The sequence below is a fragment of the Microtus oregoni genome, unplaced genomic scaffold, assembly GCF_018167655.1.
Source record: "Microtus oregoni isolate MIOR12 unplaced genomic scaffold, Mior012 000073F_ref0000255, whole genome shotgun sequence".
NCBI classification, from domain to species: domain Eukaryota; kingdom Metazoa; phylum Chordata; class Mammalia; order Rodentia; family Cricetidae; genus Microtus; species Microtus oregoni.
Window position 1 is genome coordinate 7,405,355 of NW_024543986.1, and position 16,803 is coordinate 7,422,157.

A 16,803-nucleotide genomic window follows, 5' to 3' on the forward strand; every position below is an offset into this window, starting at 1 on the left:
GTCTTCACTATTAAGTAAAGAGATATAAATAAGTAAATCATAAATGATGTTCAAATGGACGTTGGACACTGTGGTTGTTGTTTCACTAATTCAAAGGGTCCTGCTGTCTCCTTCCACAGCGCCAGGGCAACTCGCAGCCTGCCAATGCTTCAGAATACAATGCTGCTGCACTGATGGAGCTCCTTCGTGAAAAGGAGGAGAGAATTCTTGCCCTGGAAGCAGATATGACAAAATGGGAGCAGAAGTACTTGGAAGAGAATGTGATGAGACATTCTGCTCTGGATGCTGCTGCAACTGTGGCTGCGCAGAGGTAAGCAGTGGGTAGAAGGACCCCTAATTAAGAGGATGGGAAAACCAGGAATGGTAATTCATGCAGAGATTTCCCGGTCTTTAGTCTCCTTCCATACTCTTTCCCCAACCCCCCCCCCCCGCCCCAGTTTCTCTCAAATATATTTTCTTTCTTTCAATTATACAAGGACTGGATGGCTTTGAGGACAGAGGTTAAAGGACTTAAAAATGTTTACTCTATGGGCATTTTGGAATCATAGTTGAGTTGGCCTTAGTGAGCTGGAGCATTTCAGGTGGGCTTGGCTAAGTATTTGGACACGTTGCCCCTATTAGCCAGGTGTACATGCTGTTTAGTCTCAGCACCAAAGTGAAATCCCCTCCTGAGAAATTCCACTTGGAAAGCAAATGTCACTTGGGAGTAGCTGCTGCTATTTGATAGCTCTGGCTCTTCCTGGGGATGTGGCGAATATGAGTCCATCACTGCCCTTTGAGAAGGTCTATATTTGAAGACCACATTCTTTATATTCCTGAACTCATCACATATAAGGAGTCTCATTCTGTCTGGTAACAGAGAAAAAAATGGCAAAAAAAATGTTATTTCTGGTTTCTTAGGTACCTTCTTTGTATATTATTTTAAAAAAATGATTAACTTTTTAGGAATCAATTGCTCTTCAATAGTTTCACTATGTTGCTAATCTTCATTACTATTAGCTGGGAAAGAAACAACCCAATTATTATCTGGTGATGGCTTAGGTTGTAATAATGGACAGAGCTTGAGCAGCATAGAGTTGAGTTTTGAAAATGGTGTAGAGTGTATTGCACCCAAACAGGCTTCCTCCAGAACGTTAATAAAATCAGCAGGGTTTTTTTTACATTCTTCCAAACATGGTACATCAGAAGAGTCCAGCACTTGCTAGACATTGGGCAGTGATCAGGGTGCGCAGTGGATCATGTGCCTGGCACGTTTTCAACCTGCTCGTGATTCTCCACGAGCACTTCTTTCTTCCTCCATGTGATCATCCTGTTTCCAGATAACCTTATGCCTTTGATGGACTGAAGCTGTCTTTGGCTTAATCTTGAGGTCTTCGTGAGCCGAAGCTTCCCTGGCTTTGTCTCCTGAGAAAAGCATGCTCAGTCAAAGCCAATGTCATAGTGGTGGCCAAGGAAACTCCAGCTGTGTCAGAAGATGGTCACAAGGCTTGGGGGCAGATTTGAAGCAGAATGTAGTGTCGGATTACCAAGTAGCTCCCAAAGAAGTGCAGCATTTGTTCAGAGCTATTTGTGAAAGACGGATGCTGAAAACCTAGTAATGGTGAGCCAGGGAGATAGATGCAGGGTAACATTGTCAGCTTTATACAGATGCCTTGGGATGATATAGCTCGTGATGGTGCAGGGCATGAGAAAATGTTTGAAGGCAGTATCTTGGGGCTGACTACAGAATGGTCTCCAGGGCAAAGTACAGGATAGCTAGAAAGATGCTTGGCAGGAGGGGTCATTATATTAAGACAGAACGCTCACTCCTACTTTCCTGTCTTGAAGGCACTATGTAGTGAGAGAATTCCTTTACAGACCTATATGCAAAATATGTTGGCTTCTATGAGTTATATTTGTTTTAAATTGAATTGCTTTATATTACTAGGTGGTAAGTGTTCAGGTAACCACTGGATTCAGCAAAATATGTATGATTATCATTTAATATTCTAAAACCCAGTCTGTTCTCAGTGTTCCTAGCTAGTAGGAACACCTTCTACCAGCAGCAAACGTTCCAAATCTGGAATGTTTATAACTCATCCAGACAACAGGAGAGAACGAGAGGGAGATTGTACTGAAAGTGCTGTGACATCAATGAGTTACACTAGATGATTCCCCCAAGTCCTTCTGTGCTGTATTTCCAAAGACAGGATCGTTCTACTTTGCTATGCAAAGTCGTTCCCTCTTCTTCATTTTTCATTCGATGACGAATTTGGGGAGAAACAGCCAGAAAACGTTATATGTTAACTTATAGGCTTTTCTATCTACCTTGCCCAAATCTCTTCGCATTCCTTCTCTATTTGTTACCCTCCCACCAACCAGCCTAAAGGTAGACATGAAGAGTCTGTCCTGTGATCACTTTCTATCGTGGAAAGCTATATATATATATTCTATGCAGTTTGTAAATGCCTGGAATACTGGCTGCATATGAAAAGTGCTCAAAATTTAATTAAGAAAGGAAAGAAGAAAAATGGGAAGGGACAAAGAAGGAAGGAAGGGAAGGAGGTGGAGAGGGGTTTTTTCTTAATGTGTAACTTATATTGACAAATTTAATTAGTAGTACATTTTGAGACACTGCCTGGTGTCTGCATATTCTATCAGCATCTCAATTTAAAATATTCTAAACTTCACAGGTCTATGACAGGTAGCTCACAGGTAAGCAACATGTGTCACAATTCAGTCACCCTATTTGAATGATGTCAATAGCAGAAATGACAGAGTATTTTTTCAGCTAAAATGTTAGTCAACACAGTAATAAATTAATCAACTTCAAGTGTATGATTTGAATTTTGGAAAATGAATACAACAGTGGAGCTTCTACCAAAATCAAAATAGGAGACACATTCTCACATGACCTTGTGTCCCTTAAACTTGATGTCTTCCTCCCTAGACAATGAGTCATCTGGTTCTTGTCATAGAATTACTAACTCCTTTCCTAGAGTATCAATATAAAAGGAGTCGTATTGTGTTTACACTTTTTGTTTTACTTCTTGTGCTCAGCATAATTATTTTGAGCCTTCCCAGTCGATGAATGTATTAATAGCCCATGCCTTTTTATTTGTGTAATGTGCCGTGCAATGGATATAGCATAGATTATTTATCCATCCACCTGATGATGGCTATTTGGATTATTTCCAATTGGGGACCTGTAGTTATAATGAAATGCAAATTGTAATGTAAGAGTAAAAAGAATTTATTTTCTTGGGTTGGAAAGCATACTAGGGTGATCTGTTTATACCCCTTATAGTACTTTGATTCTGACTAACCTTTTGTCAAGGGGAAATTGTTGAAAACTGAAAATAGTGGACTAGAAGTGTCCAGGAGTAGATGGTGATCCTGAGCAGTAGTGTACATAGGTAAATGTATTCAGTGAAAAGGAAGGAAAGAGGGGTAGAAAGAAAGGCTCATGGCTTCTCTAGAAAGGTAATTTAATTTTTTCTTATTTAAAATAAGTACCTAAGGTGGTGGCAGCACAATACCAGTACACAAGAGGGCCAGGGAGAAAGTCTATGAGTTCACAGCCAGCCTAGGCTTTACAAGACAATGTATAAAATAAAATAGGTTTTTACATTTAATAATTTTTTATCCAAAGGATATTAGAAAATATCTTTTATTGGTCAAAAATAGGCAGTGCTCTTCTGAGGACTTTAAATTTGTTGCTTCTCCTTAGGTGCTATCATGCGTTCTTTTCTCAGGCCCAGAGGAATTATAGCATCTCTATATCTAAACAAAAGGGCACAAAAGTCAGGATTTAAATCAACATTTTCTCACTTTACCGGTCTCTGAGATGTGGGAAACTCGGTATCATTAGCTGTTCAATAAAGAAAGTATTAATTGAGGCTATTACCGAGGCACCTGGAAGCATTATGAATAATTGCACCATTATTCCCTGCCTCGGAGTTAATGTGTCTCTAGAGAATCTAGGTGCTTAATATGATAAATGGAAATCCCTACCAAGAAGTTCTTGTGCATTCCCTGAAGACCAGATTTGGCAATACAGATTTTGAGTTCAAGCTCATAAATGGTGAATTTATGCCTGAAGAGCAGCAAAAAAAAAGATAATACGATAACAAACCATCAACCATGAATTATCCTGTTATGTTGGATTTACTGAATTGGGTTGTTAACTGTACTTGGAATGTTCAGAAAAGGAGGAAGTAAAGAGAGCTCAGGAAGAAGACATACTACACATGGCTTTTCTCAGCTTCTATATTTTGCTTCTCAGTCTGTATTCTGTTATAGTTAGCTGGTTTTCTACCATGACTTCTCTGAAATAAGAAAAATGATGTAATAGTTGTTCTGACATCTCTGAAATTAAATTGAAAATCTTCAGTAACTTACTGGATCTTGTCTTATGGCCATTCTCAAGGCAAATGCACATCAATAGCTCTGAAATCTAAAGTCATCAACACTTTCCAAAAACTCTCTTTGTTTTCCTATGACAACCAACAGTAGTCCATGATTTGAATTACAAATGTAATTCTCATTTATTCTTTCATCTCCGTAATGCTATCTCATTGACATGGTCTCCCAAGTTCAATCACATCCACCTCCTACAGACTGTTCCTATTTCCCCTTCTATGTTATGGTTTGTGTTTTCATTATCGCCTGATGGGATTACTTCAATCACCTTCCTTACTGGTCTCTTGATTCAAGTACCTCTCTCTTCTGGTCCAACCATCACATTTCCGCAACAGACAATACTATTGTCCTAAAGCCTAGCACAGGTCCTTTCCTTCTCCAGAAAAAGCTCTAGCAATTTTCAGTGCCTATTAGACTAAAGTCCAAACTCATTCCTGTAGTGGTTAATTATTTATCTTTTGTCTTCCCTTGCAAGTTTCCTGCAGCCAGGGACTAATCATTTCCACGTGTTTCTCTTCTCTGGCCTCCCACAATGTTCCACTTATGGTAACATTCTTTTATTAAATAAGCAGCAGAATACTACCCAGAGGAAAATACGAAGCATATTTATTGATTTATTTTTTAAAAATAATTTTTGTATTTACTGAATTTTTAAAATTTCTATTTTTTATAAAAAGAAAACAAGCTATCTTTTCTCATTTTACATACCAATTCCAGTTCCCACTCTCTCCCCTCCTCCAATCTCCACCTACCCCCTTACCCCACCCCCATCCACTCCTCAGAGAGGGTAAGGCACATTGCTTTGGGGAAGGTCCAAGGCGCTCCCTACTATAACTAGGCTGAGCAAGTTATCCATCCAAAGAGAATAGGTTTCCAAAAGGTCAGTACAAGCAGTAGGGGTAAATCCTGATGCCACTTCCAGTGGCCCTGCAGTCTGTCCCAGCCATACAACTGTCACCCACATTCAGATGGACTAGTTTAGACCAATGCTTGGACCTGTGTCGGTTCTTTACCTGTCTGGCTGGAGTTTGTGAGATCCAGTTAGCTCAGGCAGACTGTTTCAGTGGGTGTCCCCATCAGGATCTTGACCTTTTGCTCATATTCTCACTCCTTCCACTCTTCACCTGGACGTTGGGAGCTCAGCCCAGTGCTCTGCTGCGGGTCTCTGCCTCTGTTTCCATCAGTTCCTGGATGAAGATTCTATGGTGATATTTAAGATATTAATCAGTCTGACTACAGAGCAAGGCCAATTTGGGCACCATCTCCTCTATTGCTTAGGGTCTTATCTGGGGTATCCTTGTGAATTCCTGGGAATTTCTCTAGTGCCAGGGTTCTTGCTAGCCTCATAATAGCTCCCTTAATCAAAATATCTTTTTCCTTGCTCTCATCTCTGTCCTTCCCCCATGTCAACTATCCTGTTCCCTCAAGTTCTTCTCTACCCTCCCCTTCCTCTTCTGCCCTCCCTTCTCCCCCACCCCATATTCCCAATTTTGTCAGACGATCTTATCTATTTCCCATTTTCAGGTGGATCCATTTTTTTCCCTTAGGATTTACTTTGTTATTTAGCTTCTCTAGGATCATGAACTATAGGCTCAATATCCTTTACTTTATAGCTAGTGTCTGATTTTAAGAAACTATTTTTGATCTTTTGAGATGGGGGTCTCACTATGTGACCTTGCCTGGCCTAAAACTTGTTATATAGAGCTGGTCTTGGAGTGATCTCTTTGCCTCAGCATCCCAAAGGGCTAGGATTATAGGCATGAATCACCATACTTGAAGTTTAAATGTCCACTAAGTATTTTAAATAGGACTGGGCTGTGGTGGCCCACACCTTTAATACTAGTACTCAGGAGACAGAGGTGGGTGGATTGCTGTCCTCTACAGAGCGACTTCCAGAACAGCAGAGGCTACACATAGAGAAACCCTATCTTGGAAAAAAAAGTATTTTAATTAGGAAATCATGAGTGACAATCTCAAAAGTACTAAAGTTTGGATTATGCTATGAGAGAAAAGAAGAAGAGAGATAATTTGGGGGATATTGACAAACATCCTTTTATTTGAGACTTTGAGATGATGGTATATCTGGTTCTGATGCCTGTGTTGTGCATACTGTTTTCATACTGCAGTAAGTATCTTCTGATATTCTGGAGGGCAATCGGAGAGTACTGGAAGTTGTTCCTTCAAACGCTGTGCTAGGTTGCATTTGCAGAGCCATTGGCTTCATAGCTCTGGTCTTTTACAAGGAAGATTGATGCTGCGGGCTGTCCTGGCAGCCCTGTCGGAATTCACTAAGTGCCCCACATTTTCAGGCTCCATTCCTGAGGAGTTCACAGTGTCCATATCAATTAGCCAGCCAGTCTCTGTGTACCCAAACTGGTCTTTTATGCAATGAAAGTGGCAGTAAGCCAGCACTATTTCCCCCAGTGACAAACTGGACGTTCAAGCCCCCAGTGTCTGTAGACACCACACACTTTTCAGGAGGCTTGGCTCTAAAGTGTTAGCCTTCAGTTTCCCTTGGAACTCTGTTAGGTCAGGAATGGGCTCCAGGATTACACCAAGGGGTAGAATGGCTTAAAGTCATAATACCCACTTTTTCTTATTCTCTTTCTACTTCTGCTCTTCTCAATATTAAAAAAAAACATTGTTGAGTACATTTATTGTGCCTGATGGTATATGTTTTTACCTGAATACTTATCTTTTACATGAAGTAGAAGGAAATGTCATTTCTGTTGCCTTTTTGCATATGAGGAAGAATAAGCAAAAAATATGTAACTGACTTTTGGAGATCCGAAAGTTTGTTAGTGGCAGAGTATTTGCGGAAGTTTAGATGTGATCCTAGGCCTGTCTATAGTAAAAGCCTTGATATCAAGTACGTAGTGCTGGTTTCTCTCAGACAATCCAGTGAGATTGTGAACAAGTGAATTGCACTGAAGGAATATAGAATTTGGGGATGTTAAAATAGCTTGAATTTGCCAAATGATGAGAGCAACTGTATCTCTCCTTCTTGCCAATTCCAGTGAATGGTGTCAACTCTGCAAGTGAGCTCTAGGCTTTGGGACAGCAGTGGCTTTTGCAGAGGCCTCCCGAACTTCCCCAAGCTGGACGTTAACTTACTACCTATTGACTCCTCTGTTATTATATTGTACCCAACATGTACTCGTCATAATCTTAATGCCAAGAAAATATAGCTATCTAGCTTCCAGCAGATAATATACCTAAGATATGGGAGGAGTACGGTGAAGCAGGGCCAGTTCATCATTCTTCAGTCTATTGTCCCGATGTCCTGTTAATCTTTGTAATCCCATATGTCTTCCCTCAATCATAATACCCATCTCTTTACCTTAGTCCTCATCTCTAGTTCTCTGTCCTATGTCTCTCTTCCCCTCCCCATCTCTTCCTCTGCCATTCTCTCCTATGCACACATGTTTCTTCTCAATAATAGTCTATGAATTAATGGAATGAGACAATTTCAGGTGGAACCTGATGACCCCTTGCCCAGCTGTGGCTCTGGCAAGAGGACAGTTGCTTAGTTGGTAGAAGTTCATGCATTCCATGATAGAATAGTTCCGATGTAGATTAGATAAAGAACCAAATAGCACCGAATCAAAGGCCCCGTTTGTTAGTTCCTGTGCCCAAACTGTGTCTGTTGTTTCTTACCCCTATATGTAAATGCTACTCAACTGTCACAAATGCTCCCCAACAACCCCCCAATTTCTTCCAAAGTTTAACTTTTCCACTCTGTGACTGTTAGGAGAATAGTGGAAAGTGTGCTGATTCCTCTTGCTCTTTGGGGACCTAAAATGCTGAATGAGACGGCTGCTAGAAATTTGGGGGAAACGTGCTTATCCAGTTCCATATATCCAGTGTATACATATTTAACCAAACCCCCACTTCGGCAGCCATGTCCATGCCAGTGTCTGCTAGCGTGAAATCTTTCTTGCTGAAAGCTGCTTCCAGTAAGTCCCTCAGAAACCAACCGTTCCTATTGAGAGTCAGTTCAGTTTAAAGCCTTTCAGCAAAACGTCCACTGAGTTAGGATAGAGAATGACATCTATTCATTCTGAGGCCTGTTCATCATCATCACTGCCCATTTTCCTCCACAGAGACACAACGGTCATTAGCCACTTTCCTAACACCAGCTATGACACAGCCTTAGAGGCCCGCATCCAGAAGGAAGAGGAAGAAATCCTGATGGCCAATAAGCGTTGCATGGACATGGAAGGAAGGTAAAATCTGGATGTGGACCCAGATGGATTGAGAAGTTGAAGTTGAGACCAGCTAGATCAATAGAGAAGGACAAGAAAGTTTATTCATAAGTGATGAACTAGATTGTGTTGTCCCCTCCCCCTTTCACTCCTGCTAATCGATTACCTAAGGTTTGATGTGATGGCCATTATAATGAACATTCAATTATGCAATTCCAAGTAGGATTGCTTTCCCCTGGATTTTGTAATTGTTTTCATTTGCATTCTGCTAGATCTGATTTTTGACATTCCTACTCTGAGGTGTTCTTCATAACACTACAGCTCAATTCTATAATAGAGCCGATTTCTCAACAAAACATCTGTTCACACTGAGAGAAATTCAACATCCAGTGACTTTTTTAGTGTCATTTACATTTTACCTGAAGATCATGTATTATTAGTAGAATGCTCCATTTTCTCACTGAATGTACTGTTAGTATGGAAGAGCTCCTTCAGCAAAGAGCAACATCATAGATCTATAGCCTTTCTGTTTGCTGATATTTGACTTTGGTTTTCTGATGTGCAGCAGAAGTTCTTATATGTTCTCTTGCATCTCCTTAGCCATCCATGGAATGTGTTATTTTTGTCTTTAAAGCGCTAATGTCCTGACCCTTCCTTCCAACTCCGACAACACTTAGTAGAAAAGATGATAGGTATGCAAATCCACTTAGGCAGTGAGATCAGAGCACAGAGGTAGCAACCGTGTTTCTGTATGTACTTTCTCTCGCCTTTCAGGATTAAGACGCTCCATGCCCAGATTATTGAAAAGGATGCTATGATCAAAGTGCTGCAGCAGCGCTCCAGGAAAGAGCCAAGTAAGACAGAGCAGCTGTCGTCCATGAGGCCAGCAAAGTCTCTGATGTCCATCTCCAATGCTGGATCAGGCCTGCTTGCCCACTCCTCTACCCTGACTGGTACTCCCTTCATGGAGGAGAAGCGAGATGATAAAAACTGGAAGGGGAGCCTAGGTAATGAAAATGAAAGCAAACAGGGAAGTGCACAGTGATGTACTTAGAAAGTGCCTCGCCTGTGCTACACACAGCAAGGGGAAGAGACAATGGTTCAGGTTCTAGAGAGAAGAATTCAGGGTTACTTTTGCCCCTGATAGAACAAGCTACATGCCCAGGAACTCTGAAGTCTCTTGCCGAGAATATTAACTGAGGCCAAAGCCTGAAAAGAAAAATGAGGATCCTGAGTTCCTTGCAGATGGGAAGGAAGACAACTTGAATTTTATGTAAAAAAGAAAAAATTCAGATTTGGCTTTTGCCACATGGCAACTTTGTTCAAAACTGAAATGGCTTTCATCTCAGGCAAAATTCAAAATTACAGCATTGCTGTGTTCCTTCCTTTCTTACAGAAAGGGGACCCAAAGTTCTCTTTAAGCTAATGGGGTCAGGTGGCAGCTTTTGTTAACGGACTGTTCCAACATGAGAATAGAATGTGCTTTTATGTTCAATTCCTGTCTGTTTCATCCCCTCTAATTAAAGCCTCAGAGTCCCATAGATACTGAGACATTTTTTTTTGACCCCGAAGAAGCAAACAAATATATATCTCAAATCTTTTGTTGTTTTTATTGCCTTTTCTGGTTCTCTGACACTTGCAGTATCCTTTAGTTTGAGTAAGCATTCTGGGAGCCATTGTCATGGTTGGCACTGTAGGTTACACAATGAAAAGCACCCTCGTGGGTATCCGTACACATTCCCCATATTCCTGGGTTATTTTCAGCTCTCTGGTAATATGGGGCATTAATATTACTGGAAGAGAATGGAACTCTGATGAGTTGCTCTGCCACAATCACCAATGGGGAGAAAATTGATCAGCTACCAAGGACACACACAGGTTTAATATGTTGTGTTGAGACTTTGATGACGAAGACAAGAAGGGATCCTCTAAGTCCAAAACCAACCTTTAGTTATGGTGGGAAATGTAGCATCCCAGAGGTTCACAAGAAGTAAAAACAAATAGTTTTCAAAAAAAAATGTCATATATTTTCTTTTCCTGAACTCCGACAAGGGTGAATAGTTAATCCGTGTCTGGATAGGAATCACCTACTTTTCTCTGGTCCCTCGCTTCATCTGTAGGCATTCTTCTGGGTGGAGACTATCGTGCTGAGTCTGTCCCATCCACACCTTCACCTGTGCCTCCTTCGACTCCCCTGCTCTCGGCTCACTCGAAGACAGGCAGTCGCGACTGCAGCACCCAAACAGAACGTGGATCTGAACCAACCAAAACCGCAGCTGTTACTCCCATCTCTGTTCCGGTTGCTGTTCCAGTTGCTGCTGCTGCCGCCCCTGCTGCTGCCATCACTGCAAGTGCTGCCACCAACACTGCCACAGCTGCCACCAACACCACTATCATGGTAGCTGCTGCTCCAGTTGCTGTTGCTGCTGCTGCTGCTCCAGCTGCTGCTGTTGCCACTGCCCCATCTCCAGCAAATGCTGCTGCTCTTGCTGCTGCTGCCTCTCCAGATGCACCTGTTTCTCCAGCCGCTCCTGTCTCTCCGGCTGCTCCTGTCTCTCCAGCTGTTGCTGCTCAGATTCCAGCTGCTTCATCTCTTACTTCTGCTAATGTTTCTCCCGCTCCTTCTGCTGCTACTGTCGCTACTGCAGCTACTGCAGCAGCAGCTGTTGCTGCTGCTGCTGCTACTGCTGTTCAGGTTGCTCCAGCTGCTTCGGCTCCGGTTCCAGCTCCCGCTCCGATTCCGGCTCCAGCAACGCCTCAGGCTTCTGCTCCGACTCCGACTCAGGCATCAACTCCAGCTCCGACTGCAGTTCCTACTCCAGCTCCGACTCCAACTCCAGCTTTGGTTCAGGCTGAGGGTCCTGCAAGTCCAGGTACCAGCTGTGGACCACGCCGATTGTCCACACCAAATCTGATGTGCAACCCAGACAAGCCAGGTAATTCCAATTTATCTTCTGGTTTTGTTCTCAGATGTAGATCTATTAGTTGGTGCCTGCCATTTTGACAGAGTTGAATGTTTCATGATCTAATGGGGGTTGGTCAGAGAAGAGACAAAAAGAGCTTCTGGAAATGCTTTCTCTCATTCATTAAAATAAAAATGGTCACGAGTGGCCATTTTACCAGTAAAGTAAATGATGCCGGTGTACCTAGTGGCAAGTCACACTTAGAAATTTGTTTTGTGATGGTTCTTTGCGTTGTTCGGTGAAAGCTCTTCTTCTTTTTTTTTTTTCGTTGTCTCTAATTATTTTCTACCCTCTCATTTCCATTTAGATGGGCCTGTTTTCCACTCCAGCACTCTGGAAAGAAAAGCACCCATTCAGATCCTGAGTCAAGAACCTGATGCAGAGATGGTGGAATATCTCATCTAAACAGCATACTCAAGAGCTGAAGTTATCAGCAAGAGTTCTTTTAATCGTTTTTCCCTTTTGTTTGTTTAATCTGGGGTTATGATGGGGTTGGGAGGTGGGGATGATTTTTTAAAGGGACTTTTTATTGGACTCTTGTAGTACTTAATACCATGAGAATTCCATAGGGAGTACCTCAAGATGATAGGTTAAGCAGAATGTGCTCTAGAACTAATTGCTGGCATTGATCTAAATCATGGACTCTTAACTGGTAGCAATGTCCATTGATTTCAGATGCTTCAATTTGTTTTGACATTTCCCAATTTGAGGTCATTTTTCATAGAAGAATACAGCATGTGTGGAAGGCAGTTTGTAACACGTAGTTCAGAAGTGGAAATCTGGAGAGAATTTGAAGATTTGCTGCTTTGTCTAGTGACTACCTAGACAACAGCCAAAGAAAGGTCTTTCTTTAAGCTGAGAAAAGAAAGTGTTTTAGGAGCTTTGGAAGCTGGAGAAAAGGAAGAGAGTATTGGGGTTAAGAAGGGAACTGGACCAATTTTCTCTCCCAGTTGCCAGTCACCCTGCCCCTTCATACTGATGGTATTTATCTTCATTTCAATGGTGCTTTGGAAGTGGATTCTTTTGGTTCCCCCCTGGAGGTTCATCCATTCATATATATACTCTGGAATAATTTATGCATTTGGATAATTAATATATTGCTTTCAGATGGTAGGAGAGTAAATGAGCAGAGTGATGCATGACTTCCTCCCTCATGGGGGGTCTGATGTTAGCAGCTTCAAAGGAGGGCATCATGAGATGCTGCATGCAGACTTTTGTGGTCAAGATATAGTCATGAACATGGCTCCGTCACCTTAAATTTGACCAGTTGACTGACGTAGCCTTTATTTCTTCCACAAGGCAGATTCACTGACTGGTTCCCCAGTCTTTGTTTGCCAATACTTTACAAAATGAGGAAACATCTTTTTTGGAGAGGTTGAATGTGTTGAATTTCTGGCTAATACTTTGAACTATTTCAGTTTTGTTTTTCCAAATTAGCATGTGTCTTCAAAGGCACATGCAACTGTCACCTCCATGGAAATAATGTAAGAAGTCCAAAGTGCCGGGCTGCAGTCAGGAGAGAGGTTGATTGCAGCAATCTCCTCAACTACCTCTTCTTACTGCCTGTGACTCCATCTTGGAAACCCCTTGGGAAGCAGCTGGGAATGTATACATGGGCGGGACCAAACAGGGAGCCTTATCATAGGGCTGCCTCTAAGGACACAGAAGGTGTCAGTTGCCACAGGTCCTTGTCCTTAGTCTCTGCCCTTCATAAGGTGATATAACTTCAGATAGTATCATTAAGGTCTGTTTTCAGGGGTATAGGGAGGGTAAGGGGAGGGGGACTATTAAGTATAAGGGGTAGAGGTTTAGTGATATGTTAAGTTAGAAATCAGATTGATAGAAGGGTAGTCTATATATTATGCCATGGACTTTAGTGATGGGAAGGAACTTTATCTAGCAATGTAGCTCTACATTCTAACTTTAGTGATGAGGAATCTGAGACTTGGAGAAGTTCAGTGACTTTTTCAAGATCACACAGTATATCTGTCTGCTCTGCCAATTACATGCCTATTTTGGGAAATGATTATCTATTAAAAAAAGAGCCTGTTTTGAAGAAAAGGCATATTCCTAGTCTAGGGTATGCCTACTTTATGAAAATCTTCTTGGTTTGACTAGATTGTTTGGGGTGATTTCTCGTCTTGTCTCTGCTGGAGTGCCTTGTATGGAACTGTTCTTTTTCTCATCCCATTTCATCATTGAGCTACATGAAATGCATCCCTAAGACATCAACTCAACTGTTTTTCCTTATAAAATCATGTGTTTGGGGTCATTTTATGTATTGCTCTGTGAGTATAAGATTGCTCTATTTACCTGTATTCTTGTGTGGTTCCTAATTACCTTCCAAAGGATTTATTTGTGTGTGTGTGTGTGTGTGTGTGTGTGTGTGTGTGTGTGTATGTGTGAAGGAAATGCAACAACTATTAACTAGTTTTTCACATTATTAATAACGAAATGGTCATCCAGTCCATCAGTCCTCAGTTAAAGAGTGAAGGCCAAATAGAAACATGAAAGTGCAGCCCTGTGAATAATGCTCATTCACACCATTTTTCTGTTGCAAGGGGAAAAAACTTGAGACAGTAGAAGAATCAGGCAGCAAGCACGAGGAAAACGACTTTCTGCCCAAGCTAATGAATGAAAATAAAAAAACTTTTCATGTCCTCTCCTGATGACAACACATTGCTAGAATTTTGGCTGACTCTGGGAGCCATGATTCCAGTCATATTCTGTGAAGTGACAGATATGGTACCTTCTTCACTGTATGACAGCTATCTCTTTAAAATCATGTGTTTGGGGAAAGAAGGAAGTCCTTGCAGAAGTACTATTTGGAACTTTCCAGAACCTTTCTGGCCTACCACACTAGAGGCAGTCCTGCTCAGTATTCAGGCCCAGGCGATTTGCTAGAAGGACAGTGTACGACTAAGAAACAGAAGAAAACTGTGTTGGTATAGTCTGTTTATGGACCATACAGGCTCCACCTCTTGAGAAAATTTCTACTAGGTATCAGTTTAAAAATTCAGTTATATGGGAAAATCTCAAATTAGCCACCTCTTCCCATTTATGTGGATGTAGCATTTGGAGCCTCTTCTTCGACTTGCTCCTATTTACAGTAAAATGTATGTATTTTCCTGGCACCCTAGAAGAAGAGGGGGCATTTGTTGTCTTAACTTTTACTGTCTGGTGGTCTATGAGGATCTTATTATTCATTTGTTACCTGCAATGTCCCATGTCCAGCAGAATTTCATTTGATTGAACTATACTTGATACAAAACTGTTAACATTGTTGAGGAAGTAAACTCAGCTTGAACTTCCTTTGAAAGTCATGTATTGTGACTGTTGTCTTAATGTAGGTTTTCATTTCAGTGTTGCCTTTGAGCTGCAGGGTGACGGGGCGGTAGAAACTTGAAGCATCTGCCATGATCTGTGACAGGAAATATAGCAAGATACCTGTCCTGTTCTCTTCTTCCTTTTGCACTGTTCAGTGGCTCTGACAAACTGATTCCCAAGCTACTTTTTATGAAGAATCTAAACAATGTGGCATCTTAAAGTATACATGTATGTGCTAACTTTAATAAATGCTCATGTGTGTTAGCCGTACAATCTATTGTCTTAAATGCTCATTTATACATGGAATATGTTACAGAAAAATGTGTTTCTTTTTCCAAGGAAATACTTTCAAAGGGAGGTATTGGCTGTGAGTTCATTGTTACCAATTTTTGCCTGCCGCAATCTTTAGAAACTCTTCTTTCAAGTGCCACCATTGACAGTAGGAGAAAGGTTGGAAACATGGACATTTTCTTCTGGTAGCAAGGGCAGGTTACACGAAGCGTTCAAACCTCCTTCTGACCTACTTTGTTATCAATGGCATGTGTTTAATAAAATGGCTAGATGGGGTTGGCAGATGGTTTGATAAGAATTACTTTTGATTTAATATATGTGGTCTCATAGTGGTTGTGATTCTTTTCTGTAATCATGAGAGGTAGATCAAATAAAGTTAAGCAGGTTAAATCCACTTTGTGCCTATCTTTTCACTGACAATAAAGTTAGCTGTTTGAAAATGAAGCACTGTGTGGAAAATGCTTTGGTGTTTACTGGATATAGGCTTTATGTGCTTAATAATTACTTTCAATTCAGTACACAGTGAAATTGTCTTGCACCAGCAACAGAATTTGCATTTGTGCAATGAATAGGAAGTGATTAAAAAGTCTCCAGATAACATATCAGGCAGCGTGTGCTGGTCAGTCTTTTTATTTACAAATACAATATATAGTAAAAAAGTTTTGTACCTTTTTGTTTCCTGGTTCTGGGGGATAAAATGATGACAATCCAAAGCCAATAATTATTTGGAGGTTAGCATTTTGGAAACACCATATGCATACACTTTGCGATTCCTTTTGTAGCAATAGTAGTTGTGCCAATTCAACCATTTTGGTTGAGAAAGCTTGTTATAAAGGCAAATAACACCCATGCACATACTGTCGACACTGAGAGGAGTCAGTGGGTTTAAACAAGAGCATATTAAACAGGGAGGGAAAAGTGGTGGGGCAGTATGGGGCATATTGGAAAGGAGGGAGTGAAGGGGGATTTGATGAAAACACCTAGTCATATATGTGTTTAAATAGTAAAAACAAATCAATAAGGGCAAAAGCCACATCAGTTGGGTCATCACTAAAAATAATAAGCCGCCCTTATACAGTCTTCTGTGTTTCATGTTTAGTAGTGAGTTTGGAACCTAACTGCAGAAGAAAGGATCCACAAGTACTTTGAAGTGACCTGTTTTTGTTGATGTTACAAATGAGATTGATCAGGGACACAGAATTTATAAACCTCTAAATATTACTTGGCACTTGATTCCCCTCCATATTTATGATGAGTTAGTTGACAACTATGGATGGAAACAAGCCACTCTTTTTCAGCACAAAACAAAAAGATGGTAATAAAAGGATCTTATGAAGCTTTGGCAACCAGAGCTTTCAGAAATATCTCCTTACTGGTTTTTAAATGGTTGTCTATTCAAAAGCCCATTTAAAACATATGATATCACATATGTAGGAGCATTTCTAGGTAGTATTTGATGTATCAATTTGATGTCTACCTGTTTTTCACACCCTTTGGCATTACCTCCTGAGAACAGAAATCCCTTTCCCACCTCTCCTGCTGCCATCTTCCTCTGCAAGAAGTTTGGTTTATTTGCTCATACGTTTGTTCGCTTGCTTTGGAAAAAAATTAATGCA

General features: G+C 41.0%; 1 protein-coding gene across 1 annotated transcript in view; it reads left to right on the forward strand.

The window, feature by feature from the left end:
- Nucleotides 1-12,043, forward strand: part of LOC121441133 (angiomotin-like) — a 58,291-nt gene extending 46,248 nt beyond the window's left edge. The window contains 5 exon segments of the mRNA XM_041642268.1: nt 120-310; nt 8,505-8,627; nt 9,381-9,613; nt 10,727-11,542; nt 11,877-12,043. Of these exon segments, the coding sequence (XP_041498202.1) occupies nt 120-310; nt 8,505-8,627; nt 9,381-9,613; nt 10,727-11,542; nt 11,877-11,974 (1,461 nt within the window). The 3' untranslated portion in view covers nt 11,975-12,043.
- Nucleotides 12,044-16,803: the final 4,760 nt, after the last annotated feature.